Source organism: Serinus canaria, chromosome 1 (genome assembly GCF_022539315.1).
Source record: "Serinus canaria isolate serCan28SL12 chromosome 1, serCan2020, whole genome shotgun sequence".
In the NCBI taxonomy this organism is placed as follows: domain Eukaryota; kingdom Metazoa; phylum Chordata; class Aves; order Passeriformes; family Fringillidae; genus Serinus; species Serinus canaria.
Window position 1 is genome coordinate 46,059,623 of NC_066313.1, and position 13,457 is coordinate 46,073,079.

Here is a 13,457-nt window from a genome sequence, read left to right on the forward strand (position 1 = left end):
TGTAAACAGAATACTGTCTGTGCATTTTATCAAATAGTAAAATCAGTCTTTTCTGATCTGCTAAGTACTGATGACTTATATAATACCAAAAAATTCAATGAATGCTAGAGGAAAAATTGAGTAACCAATGAAGTTTAATGGCAATTTTTCCTTTTCTCTTCTTACCCTAAAGGTTACGAGTAAATTGTGTTGGAATCTTTGACGTTTTGACATTTGACAACAGTCAAAATAATCCACTGGCATTAATGGCTCAGTTTCAGGTATGACAACACTGCTAGTTAGGTTGGTGTCTTGGCAAAGGGATTGCTGCGAACCAGTGTGATTCCTTTTGGAAGACAAGTACTTTAATTAAACTGTAGTCCAGTGTATCTATCTGTAAATTACTGTATTTTTTCACTTCTGATTTGATCTTGGTTCTCCCATACACTGTTCAAATTTGCTTATAATTTATAAATGTGAATGCTCATTTTGATATCTTTTGCCTCTAAAATTTCAGCAAGCTCACCGAACAGGTTGAACTATAGTATTTAACAAACTTAAGTCAGAAACGACTGGAAATAGAAATTTCTAAAGGAAGAAGAAAAAAAATCTTACATTTAGTGTTAGAGATAAAAAAAATTATTCAGTAATAGTTTTTGCTCTGTCTTTTGTGATTTTAACATTAATAACTAAGTGTTGAATACCTATTGAGAGGAGTAAGATCTTTCAATTAACTGCATTTAGTCCCTCTCCTCGTGCCAAAAAGATTCTAGTGTATCTTTATTTTGGGCTCCTAGTTTTTCCGTGCTCTCCTGGTGTTCTCTGAAGCGTGGACTCTGCATAATTCCTGAATTAAGAAGAACCCCTTTAGACTTAACAAAAACTGTTCCACAGTCATCTGGAGCATCACTGTGTACAGGAGTGCCTCTTTCCCTAACTTCCCCTCAGGGTAAAGTACATTACTTCAGCAGTCATCACATACCCTGTCTGTACTGGGAGTGAAAGACTACAGTAGGGAGTTGGATTTAATTTATTTTCATTAATTGACCTTATTCACTGTGAAAACTGCTTATTCGGAGTCTTTAAGTAATAACTGAAATGTTTGAACTTTGGCCAGAAGAAACTATCTTGTTGGAGACCATATTCTAGAATGTAACTTTTTTTTTTAATGATACAGTAAAGCAGTTTTCAGTGTGCTTTGAGGAGTACACCAAAGATTTCACGCTCACACACACACACACTCAGCTACGTATGAGTGGGCTTTTGGTAAAAATTTAGTGGAAAACAGTTGTGAGAAGATGAAAATACAAGTAAGTAAGGGATTCCGTGCCTAAAAATGTAATGAGGGGTTTTTTTTTAAATCTAAGTACTTCTCTATTTTGATTTCAGCTTGGAAAGGGATCCTCCTGAGATATTATGACATTCAAGTAAAGAAAAACATTTAGAATACTTGAAGATACAAATCTAAAAATACTTGCAGGTACACAAGTCTGTCAAAAGCACTTATCACCGTAGCAGCTCAACACATGGCAGCTGACTTGCTTGATAATGCCTAGTTTTGTTTAGGGGGAATGGCTTTTCGTGTTTTATATGTTGTTAATATTCAAATTGTTTAGGTTGCTCTGCTAAACTGGAAAATAAATACTCCTAAATAGTTTGGAAGATCTAAACTGCAATTAGTAAATACAGTATGGCATTTTCTTTTACAGTTTTTTTTAGAAGGGCTAGGCTTTCACTGCCCATTTTTTTCCTTCCAAGGTGCCAAACTGGGTCCATTCCTTGAAATTAATGGGTCATTTCTCATGCTCTACCTTTGTTTGCCCTAGCCAGATAAAATTGCAAAATAACAGCTGCTGCTCATCCTTTTTCCTTTCGATCCATGACCCAGTTCCTGAATTCCTCTGGGACTCCTGTGACTGTTAAAAATGTAGGTTATCTCTTGGTTTACTGCCCAGCTAATATGCATTTCCTTGTTGTCTTCAATGGATAAAGCTGTATTTGTTAGGATTTGCCATTTTCTGGCTATTTCCCATGGTTAATATAAAGAGAGATTTCAGACAAAACAGTGAGGGGCTATGTAAAAGGAATGCAATTGTTCGTTGCAATCTGTATTAAACACATTAATCTCTGTGATCATTTGAGAGTTACATAAAGGCAACAAAAAGGGAAGCTAAAAGAAGTAAATGAAATATGAATGGCCACTTGCATTGAAAACCAGGTGTTAAACCTGTATAAACTGCAGCATGTGACTTCCTGCCCCACCACAGTCCATAAGTCTTGTGTCAGTCAGTTGCAAGGTACAGATGGGAAAGCTACATGGTGATACAGGAAACAGTAAAAAGGTTTAATAAATATTTCTGTATTTGGAATAAAATGTAAGTCCTCCCCTTTACAAAAAAAAAAAAGAGAATGTTAAGTTTTACTGTTTTAACAAGGGCTACAAGGTTACTTTGGCTTAAAGTAAATATTTTCGGTTTAGCAAACCAAAATAACTTTCATATCCACCTCCCCAAATTTAAAGAAACTAGTTTGAAGAGATATCTCAAGTACTATTTTTGACTATTTTTGACTCTAAAAAAATTCACCAAAATGTAGAAACTTGGAGTAACGTCTAACAACAGTTCTAGGAACTCGTCCTTTTAAGTGAATCCACAGAACTGGAGCTGATACTGATCCAACATAGCAGTGGATCAGGATAAAAAAAACAAAATAAAAAGTAGTGTGGTTTCAAAGTGTTTCTGGAAAATGGATCCTGTCAAAAAAAAATTTATTTGAATAGCTTACATGTCTGGCTGGTAAAATCAAATGTATAAAATGTTGAGGTATCTCTAGGGCATTTGGCATAGTGGCATATACCTATTTAATTAGAAAAAATAAACGGTATCTGTGCAGTTAACATTTAAATTGCTCACTTGACATGGTTGAAATTGACTTGGTAACAGGGAGACATTAATGAATGTTAATGACTTTCTGAGTTTATCCCCTAGTGCTGGTTTTTAGTGAATGCCATTTAATAACTCTATCAATGAACTGAATGCTGATAAAATCCTTACTCGCAAAGCTTTCAAGAGATAAAAAAATTAAGTTGGTAGAGGTTACAGTTATGAATTGAATTACTAATTAAGTGGTTATTAATTGCATGCTAGGTGCATTTTTGAATAAAAGGCTGCCTGTGCTTAGAAGGTGTAAAGCCTTACCTTGAAGTTAGGAATCAACTTAGTATTACTTCATAGTCACTGTTGATAGTTACCATAGCCGAAGTTTTCTGTCAGATCTGTGGCAAAAGGAACTTACATGATCCATAGGATCATGCAAACACAATAGGGAGTATAAACAAGGAAATGATGTACTTAGTATAGATCTGTACCTTGCACTAGCAAGGCTACCTCAGGAATGCAGAAAAATATATTTCTGGTGTTCCTGCTGCAAGGAAGTCTGGTAGTTCTTGTGTGCCTTCTTTAACCTTTCTTTGCCTAGGAGCAGTAGGAGCTGAGTATTTTCAGGGATTAGGTTAAGACTTAATAGGCATATGTGGATTGCTTCCTTACAGAAAGAATGGTATAACCCAGCTTCTGGGAAGTCACATACCCTGTCTGAATTTATAGGGTGGGTCAGCAGATGGTAGTTTAGTTGCTTCTGAAACAGTAATCTGACTCTCAGAAATCCTGAACTTAATGGGATCTTTCCAGCTTGTGATATTCTGATTCTCCAGTCACACAGGAAGAATATTGCCTTTGTGCTCTTATAAAACTTTAAAAATTGGGTATTGCGATAACATTTTCTTTCAGGGTTTCACCTAACAATGAATAGTATTGGAAATGCCTCCAGAGAGCAGTACAACTGGCTCAAAATCTGAATTTCCTTACAGAATTATAGTTGTCTTAGATTGATCAATCTCTTAACTGAATGCTTGAAGTTCCTAAAATAAGTGGGATGAATCCAAGCCACTTTTGTGTCTAAAACAAGCTAATTATTGGCTGTAATTTGAAAACTGTGTGTTTGGGGGTGCATTGGGGTGTCATATTGTCTCTGCCAGTTCTTCTGGTAAATGTAATTTGTGAAACAAACAAAAATTTAAGGTTGCAAGTCAAATGCTGAAAACCCCACAAAGATCAAATTTAAAATTTCCTGTCTGATGTTTAATGTAAAACTTTCTCAATAATTTCTAAAATCTAATGCAATCTGTATTATGAAAGCACCTGTGCAAAGGAAGACAATTTTCATAGGGTCTTGCCTTCAGTGTCTCAGGGTTATATGATCCAGAATTTATATAGGTTATATCCTTATGAATGACTAAAAGTTGAAAGGTACTAAGTGTAAAGTAGAGGACTGCATAAAGAAGTACAACTGTGGTTAATACAAATGCATATTTCTTCCAAGACATTTTGGAGAAAAAAATCGTAATGAAAATGCTTTTGTGTCAGGTGACACACGTTTCTAGATACTGCACAAGCAGAAATCCTCTGTTTATAGCCATAGCAGTTCCCTGCTGCTGAAATTGACTACATGTTAGTGGAAGCAAGTTCACACTGAAAAGGGGGTTTATTGCTCTGATTAACGTCTCTTTACTAAAGGAAAAAGGAATGCTAATACTCAGAAATTCTGTGTTGCTTAGGAAATAGTTTAGCAAATGCCAGTCCCACGTCCTTTTCAACCACTTTGTCCTTATTCGTCTCATTTTCCACATCCTGTTTCTGTCTTCATTAGCTACAAGAATAATATGCTTTTTAACTTCAGATGTATTGTGTGTCCATGTTCAAATTGTGCTGCTTAATCATACTTGATGTAGGAACAGCAGGGACATTGAGAGACCTGGAAAGGTTTGGTATTTTTCCCTTTCCCTCAGCTCCTGGGAGACGTGGCTTCAGGGAAGGCTGCTCAGCTACTGCAGCCAGAGGCAGCAGGTGTGGTTATGCCTCTGGGTGGAAGAGCTGTGAGGGGCTGTGGCATGTTCACCATCACAGCACTTTTCTAAAGCTGTCAAATTCTAACCAGAACTTTTAATGCTGCCAGATTTTTTAGCCTTTCTTACAGAAATGATGGAAGGTGGATTCCTTGTACGACTGCATTCTCTGCTAAATGGCTTGGCCTTGCTCTAGGCTATGGAACTGACATTCTCAATTACTAGTATCTTTTATGTTTTTAGTTTTGCTAAAATATCTTATTTTCTCCAAAAAAACTCAGGAAAATTCTAATTTCATATGTATAGCTGACTGTTAAATTCACTCTGGGGCCTATCCAGCATGGAAGGCTGCAGATCTTTTGAAGTTTGGCCAAGTTGCGTGCAGCTGAAAGCCTTTCCATGGAAATAATTGGTTCAGCTTTTCCTGTGAATGTCCTTGTTGGCTACTAAATTAGGCTCTTGCTTTTAGCAGTGGGCTTAAAAAATCTGTTACAGCTTTTCCAAATCATTTCTTATGGCTGGCTATTAATAATGGCAGAATTTTCTGTTACGGCAAAGCAGGCTGTATCCAGCATTCATCTTTTAAGAGCAGTTCTGCTTTTAACAAAAGTGTTTAGTAATGCAAAGGATTCTTCATAACGCACAATGCTGTTCTGTTTGGCAGATGTACAGGCCTGTCTGGTTATTTTGCACAGTTCAGATATTTTCACTCTGTCCATCAGAGATGAAAATATTTGAGCAATTTATTAAAATGGTGATATCGTGTGTTAGAATGTGGTGTGGATCCCAGTATGGAATTCACACTGGATGGCTAGATTGAAAAGATAGGAATGCAGAAAATGCTGGTTTCAGTTTAACACATAATCCTTTTATTTCTACATCTCATATTGAGAAGACTTGTTCTGTTTGCCACCAACTCCTTGACTTGTCAGGGTTGAGCAGGTGGGTGGCTCAGAGAACCTCATTACAGATCTTCTGCTCACTACACAGTTCTCTCTGGTACTGTCCTTAAGCTAAAAATAGGTAAATTTTAATAATTCAAAGATAAATATAGTACTTAAAAATTGCTAGGTGTCAGGACAGATTTTCTTCTGTACTTTTTAACTACTGTAACTTGAACAATCATATTGAACTATGATTTGAATAGTACTTACTTTAGCTGCTCAAATTCTTCTGAGGTTATTGAAGAACTGTCTCTCTTTAACACCATCTAGTACCATAGGTAGTATTTATCTTTACTGAGAATCTTACCTGTGTGTGTTTTCCCTACTAGCAAGCAGATCTGATCTCCCTGGGGAAAGTTGTGTTGGCTTTGGCTTGCAATTCTTTATCAGGAATTCAGAGAGAGAATTTGCAGAAAGCAATGGAACTGGTGACAATCAACTATTCCTCTGATCTGAAGAATCTGATTTTGTAAGTTTGTTTAATAAACCTTTTAAAGGAAATTGCAGCACTTTTTTATGTATACAAATACAAAAGCAAAATGGTATTTTTAAATGCAAGTAAGATTTCAGATAAATCTACTGTTATTGAGTTGTCTTCACGGTCAGTGTGCTGTTAAACATTGGTATGAATTTTTTGGTATAATGCTGGTAAAGCTCTTAGTAAGAATTAGGAGTGTAAACAAAACAAGCATTTTAGGTTGTCTCAAACACTGGGCTTCATTGCACATTCTCTACAATAGCAGTATGCTAGTCTTATCTTACAGTTTCAGAGAAATAGGCACACTGACTTTTTGGCCAAAAGGTTGAGTGTTAGCTTTTTCTGGCTGCGTGTTCTTTTTGTGCTGTTTCAATATAGTCAGTCTTTTTCTCCCTTGCAGCCTGAGTGGGAAAAATAGAAGTCTTTTCTCCTTTCCTCATTTGAAAAACAATTGCATTGCAGTCTGAATCTGCATCCTTCTCTCTTTTTGTATATGTTCTTGCTGTTTGAATGGAGTGAACTGCGCTGTTTCGTGAGAGTATACTCCCATGTTGTATAAATAACTGACTCAATGTATACATGCAAATTGATTGTTTTCTTAAGAAACATAACAATTGTCAACTTTATGTATTAAATACAAAAAAATTAAATAGTTATGAATTCATAATGGAATATAATGTTTGACATTTGCAGAAAGTAATCTTTGGTTGGGTTATTTTGGCAGGTATTTGCTGACTGACCAAAACAGACTTCGCAGTGTAAACGATATCATGCCTATGATTGGTGCACGATTCTATACTCAGTTGGATGCTGCTCAGATGCGAAATGATGTTATAGAAGAAGATCTAGCAAAGGTAAATCATGTAGTAACTCCTGCAGAAAGACTTGTAGTCAGGGTACCTGGCTACATGTTTTCTACCAATTTCTGTTGGGTTTTTTTTCCCTTCTGTCTCTTAACCTAAGTAATCTGCCTGAAGGCTTGACCACTCTAAACTCAGGCTTTTGAAAGCCCCAAGAGCTTCAAGAATGCCTAGTTTTAAGATGTCTTCAGCTGTGTTTTAACTGAAGTAGCATCTTCATTTCCAACCAGTAGTCTTGGGAAAATTATGTTCTTTATAGCATGGTTAAAAATAGCATTCTGAGTAAAGAAAGCCATGTATGTCATGTAGATCATTTGATGTGTGCTAAAGCCCTATAAATTTTTAGGTTTGGATTTTGGTGTCCTTGCTCCCATATGTTTTCCTTTCTGAATGAATTCTAATCCATGGAGATACCATGTTCAGCTTTCCTGAAGTGCGCACTCTTGCTGTGGGGATCTGTGGTGTTCAGTCAAGGTATCAAGTGCTAGCTATAAAGGAAATATGTACTATGCATCAAGTCAGGGTGTATTTGTTCAACAGGAAGGAGTGTCTGTTAGTCAGAAGCGACTGACAGCTGGACATACATTGGGGAATGCTCTCATGGCCCTGAAAATGTGTGGGATAGGTACTACAGAAGAATTTAATCGAGTTCTGTGATTCCACTCTGTTATACCCCTCACTGAGAACTTTTTAAGTAGGTCAGTGTTTGGGATTCTGATGGACTCAGTTCTCTTGCTTTCTCCAGTATTGTCCTGTTGGAGAACAGTTTTCCCCTCCTTGATGAAAGATGCTGAAATCTGTCAGAAGCAAGGAGCTGTAGAAGAGCCAAACAGTATCTGTGTACCTCTAGATGCTCAGAATCAGCTACTAATACTTCTCCAGAGGTTTTTAAGTTTGTTTGTTGTTAAGGTGGCCTATGTGCCTGCACAAAGCTGGGCAGATGGGCTCCTTCCCATAGCAAAGATGGAGATTGCCCTGTGATCAGCCATACAATTTCTGTATTTTTAGTCAGGTTATTTGAGCAGTTGCTTATCACTGGCAGGTTGGCAGAGTTACTACAAATTCAAGTTGTTGCTTAGCCCCCAGTTTGGCAATAGCTGTTTACTTGACAGTGATAAATACCACTTCTTAATTAGCTGTCAAACTGAACCTGCAACTTGTTCCTACTATGACATCCCCTTCATTAACATCAGAGCCACAGTATCCCTTAAATCTAGCCTGATACCCTCTGTTCATTTTTTTCCCAAAGCAAATGCTTTGGAGGGAGTATTAGAAAAAGACTAGCATGTGTGATTTTTTTTTTCCTTATATTGTCCAAGCATGCAGTCGTCTGTAGCTTAGGGACTTCTGATGCTGGGAGTGGCTTCTATGTAGTTAATATCTTCGTAATGCTCACTTTTCCCAGAGCAGTAACCCTATTTTGCTATTCCTTTCCTTCCTCACTTTTACAATCATCATATTCATGTCATAGCAATCAAAGCCTCAGTTTATAAGCCCTGTGGAGAGTATCTCCCTCCTTACAGGCTACTAGGCCTGCAGGGAGGCTCTTGGAGACTTAGTGCCTCTGTTGGTGCTCATCTGTGTCACCATTCACTGGGAATCTGCAAGGCAATGAACTTTATACAGGTGTAGTTTTGGCCTTTGAGTATTTGACCACATGCCAAAAATAAATTTGGTGGTTAGACCAAATAGTAGACCTTGGCTAGCTGGACAGGGCTGGTTTTCCATGTCAGTCTCTAAGTGTAGCTGCTGTTGCGGTACAAGCTGTTCTCCAGTGTGTTTTTAGACTGTTCATAGAAATCTGCAACCCATAGGTTGTCCAAGGTCAGGCTGCTATCACCTTGACCCACTTTATTTACCCAGCTGTGCACAGTAATCTACTCCAGACTGAATTCAGTTGAAATCAATATGAACATGTGTGGAATTAGATGCATCTTAGCATGAATAATGTTGTAGACCTGAGCCATTAGAGAATGTGAGTAATATCAGAGAGGATCTTTTCCTGACAACTTCAATTTACACTGTGAATTATTTTTTTGTTTAATGTAAGCTAGGATGTTACTGTTTTCACTGCATCCTAAGTGGTGTGGAAAAAAAATCAACGCCAAATCAACTTTCAGTTACATGTGTGCTAAGCAACTATAATTTTAATATTCTGCCTCTGAGTGACTTCATTGTCATTGCTTTATTTAAGTCATTTATGGACTCATTATTCATGTTCTTTTAAGACTTAGAGTCTAACTGCTTTGAAAAAACTTGTTTCAAAATTATTTTTGCAACCAATTATCATTTGAATATTAGTTTAATGATATTGTTGCTAAATATTTACTAATAATGGCCTACGAAGCATTTCTGAAAAACAGATCTGGTAGATTGTTTCTTCTCATCTTTACCTGAAATAAGATGGTGTACTGCATACTTCTGCATATCTTGGTAACTGTGTATATGTGTGTGTATACATATATATATAAAAAACCCATATTCTTGTTGTTTAACTAACTGTATTTTAGCATACCTGTGAGTATAGGCTGGCAGGAGATTAGACTTACATTTCAACAAGGAAATAGACTGTCTGGTCCAGTTCCTGCTGGAACTGGGACGTATCATTGGTTGCTGAATCTTCACATTATAATAATTTGAAGTGCTAAAATGAGCGCTGGACTATGGATAAATAATACAATGCATTTGATCTGTCTGAAAAAAATGATACGTTCTTCTTTGAATAAATAAATCCTTGTAATTAACAGTGCTTCATTGGCATTATTACCATGTATCTTTTGCAAGTAAATGTCTAAATTTTGTTTTAGAGACTCTTAACCTTTTTCTTGTTTTCTAGGAGGTGCAAAATGGAAGGTTGTTTAGGCTCCTAGCAAAATTGGGAACAATCAATGAGAGGCCAGAGTAAGAAATACTTGTTTTTGTGGTTTAGAGTATGTAAAACACAGTTTGCAATGCACTTTCTTCCTTCATAAATTTAAATTTTTCCCCCCATGTGTGCCCATGGAGAAATGAGTATTTAAGAAGCCTTGAGAAAATTAAGATAAGCAACTTTGACCAAAACTTTAAATAGACAGGAGAAGGCTACAAGTTGTTTCCCTGTATTTAGTTTGGTTTCTCTTGTGGGTGGCAGTAGTTTTGGAGGAAATCCATTGCTTGCTTTAACTGAAGCAAAAAATGTAGATACTGGTTTTAAGCTAGTGAGTTTTCACGTTGTTTTTTATTGACTAACTACATGAAAATGAAGTGTTCATTGTCAGTTTTCCATCCCTTTGCATAAACTTAGAGTTATGTTTATAATGCAGGTTTCTACATGTGTTTTAAGTGGTAAACTTGTTGCAGATAATTTTTGTTTTCTTCCATTATTTTTTGGTGGCTCTTGGAAGACATTAGCTTTAGGTGCTCAAGCAGCTGAGAAAGTTTTTGTGTATGTTATCTTCTGTTTGTGGCGGGGGGGATTAATTTAATTGCAATTTATAGCAGGAGATTAGCTGTGCAATAAGAAGTGTCGTTTATATCTGTGGGGTTTGATTTTACTTAACTTACTGACCTTTAATATGAGAATTTGTTTTTCACTAGGTTTCAGAAGGACCCAACGTGGTCAGAAACTGGAGACAGGTATTTACTAAAGCTCTTTCGAGATCACCTTTTCCATCAGGTGACAGAAGCGGGTACTCCTTGGATTGACCTCAGTCACATTATCTCATGTCTTAACAAGGTACACTGTACTTCAGTTAGCTTTTACACATTTGATTGGGTTAGCTTTCTTTAAAAGAATATTCCACTGCAAAGCAAGTTGACACTGCAAGGTTAATGCAACTGGCTTAGCTGGTGGTTATTTTCCCCATTTTGGGTTAAAACCATGTATTCACTAAGCTAATATTCCAACATCTATGGATATTTTAAATAAAAATAGCACATGAATATTAAAAATTTGTTAATATAGCGTGAGATACAATATTAACTTTTCATCCTAGAATGCATTGATTACTGTGGATGAGCAATGCTGGTCCCTTTATGCTACTCTGGTCTTTCAACACAGCATAAAGGATCCATAATACTCCTTTAACTGGGGGAGGTTTCTGCTGGTAGTTATCACAAAGCATGGTCATAAGGCAAGATCCATTCCTAAATTGTGCTGACTCGAGTAGGAGACAGGAGGGAAATTGCAACAGAAATTTGTGCAAAATCCTTGCCATCAGGACAGTGCTAGAAAATTTCTGTGACTTAAAATGTTAAGTCCACTTCTGTAATAACTTCCCTAGTCTCTCCAGCCCTTTGTTTTCCAAGGCTGACTTAACAAAGCTATTTGCAGTTTTCTGAGAGTTGCACCACTAGCAGAATTGTATCTGAGCACTCTCATGATTAATAGCAGGAGATGTGTGAGACATCACAAGGTCTTCAGTAGATGAAGAACTTGTTTTACTCCGTAAATTAAAAAGTATGTGAGCTGATTATTTTTTTTTATTGGTAGATCAGCTTTCAACTATTTCACATTATTTTGCTAAACTTTAATAATCTGTGGGAGACTAAGATGCTGCAACTTTTTTTGTTGTTGCTTTTGTAGCTGCTTGGTAATTTCACTTGCTCTTCAGAGAATGGTGATGCAGACACTGACAATACACAGTTTTAGTGCCCAATATTTTCTTGTCTAGGACTAGGATAGCCAACTTTCTCCTGCAAGAAAAGTGGAATATGTTCAGATCCTTTGATGTGTAATAACTGTACAGTTAAATATTTTTCTAAAATTGTCAGGGTTTCTAACCTCCTATTAGACGACTGCTGTGCATTTTTTAACCTCCTTTTTATCTTTCTGGTTGGTGTCTGTAATCACTTTAAAAAGGACATTAAAGGGATTGAGGCTAAATCAAAAAGAAAGCATGTTGACATTCAAGTAGGCATTGAAATGCCATCATGATTTGAAAGCAGTGACTCATACAGTACTGTAGCAAGAGGGGACAGTCCTGAATTCATAGGTCAGGTAAGAGACAATGTCAAAGAATGCCTTGTTCTATAAATGTTCATGGCTTACCTTTTCAAACAGAGACTCTTCTCTTCTGTGGTTGTGGGCTCAGCACACAAAAAATGTAAGGCTTACAGAACTCTGCTTTGGAAATGCAGTCTAAGGAGCACTTCAGAAACTGTAGAAGTACTAGTAGAAGTTAAATGGACTTTACTGGTACTTGCCAAACACATTCCTTTTGAATGAAAGCTATTCTCTTGTTACCAAAACAACAAACTTTCCTTTTCAATGTAGTGTTTTGAGCATCTTTTCAGCTGAGAATATAGATTTATGCACCCACAGGAGGAAAGAAAGCCATAAATATTGATGTTTGTAATTAGCAGTGTGGCTTTCTTAATACAGATCTTCCATTAATTAGGAAGATCCTCCATTGAGGTAATTAATTGATTTGTTGTATGATGCTAATGGGAATGAACAGTGGACAATATTTCACCAACATCTTAATTGTATTAATATTTTGTAACGGTTGTTGGAAGACACTGGTGGTTTTATCCTACTCTACAAAAATTAGAAGCTAATTGGCTTGCTTTCATCCTTCTGAAACCATTCACAAAGCAGCATGTGGTGGTTAAAATGTGGTGGTTCCAGCTTTTAAGGTTACACTCAAAACATTACTTTAGAAGAGAAATGCATGAAATTTCTAACTTGTTGTGTTGCTCCAGACAGCAGCTAGTGGAACATCTCTGTGACAAATTTCATTGTTTTTCTGTTTAGTACAATATTATAATTGTATTATAATTATATTACATTTATATTACATTTAAACCTGCTGGGGTTGTATTTCCAAAGAATGGATTGGTAGTGTCATATCTCACTTGTCTCTGCCCCACCTTTTGTATTGGAATAAGAAAGACTGTGGTGGAACTATCAACGTATTGACTAAAACAAAACGACAAAAGTTCTGCATAATAAGAGAGTCTTGACAGTTCTCTATTGATGAACATTTCTTGCAAAGTGCAAAGAGCATAAGAAACAGTGATGTAATGGGCTTCAGCATGTAAAGCAGGATATTTCTCTGTTAGAAATTAGGATCTAATGGAATATATAAAAAGGGACATACTGAATTTCAGAAGTCAGAGCAAACCATGAGAAGAAATGTGGAACAAACGTTCCCAAATTAGCAGCCCCAAATTATCCATTTGGTTATGGATTATACCACAGTAATTTTTTCTTTCTAAGGGGTTAAATGTACCATACAGCTTAGTTTGTTTCCAGTACTGCCAAAAATATGAGGTTTGGGTTTCTACCAGGTTTCAGGCTACCTGGGGCTGAT

At 36.6% G+C, this 13,457-nt stretch overlaps 1 protein-coding gene across 6 annotated transcripts in view; it reads left to right on the forward strand.

Annotated features, from left to right (window-relative positions):
* Positions 1-13,457, forward strand: part of PAN3 (poly(A) specific ribonuclease subunit PAN3) — a 550,273-nt gene that overhangs the window by 63,075 nt on the left and 473,741 nt on the right. For 4 of the 6 annotated variants that reach the window (XM_030233967.2, XM_030233970.2, XM_050971116.1 and 1 more), the window contains 5 exons: positions 173-260; positions 6,156-6,295; positions 7,029-7,158; positions 10,001-10,065; positions 10,741-10,879. In XM_030233967.2, coding sequence (XP_030089827.1) covers positions 173-260; positions 6,156-6,295; positions 7,029-7,158; positions 10,001-10,065; positions 10,741-10,879 — 562 coding nt within the window. Of the gene's footprint in view, positions 1-172; positions 261-6,155; positions 6,296-7,028; positions 7,159-10,000; positions 10,066-10,740; positions 10,880-12,004; positions 12,143-13,457 lie in introns of all 6 variants that reach the window. The other 2 variants (XR_003945505.2, XM_050971122.1) reach the window with 2 other exon arrangements.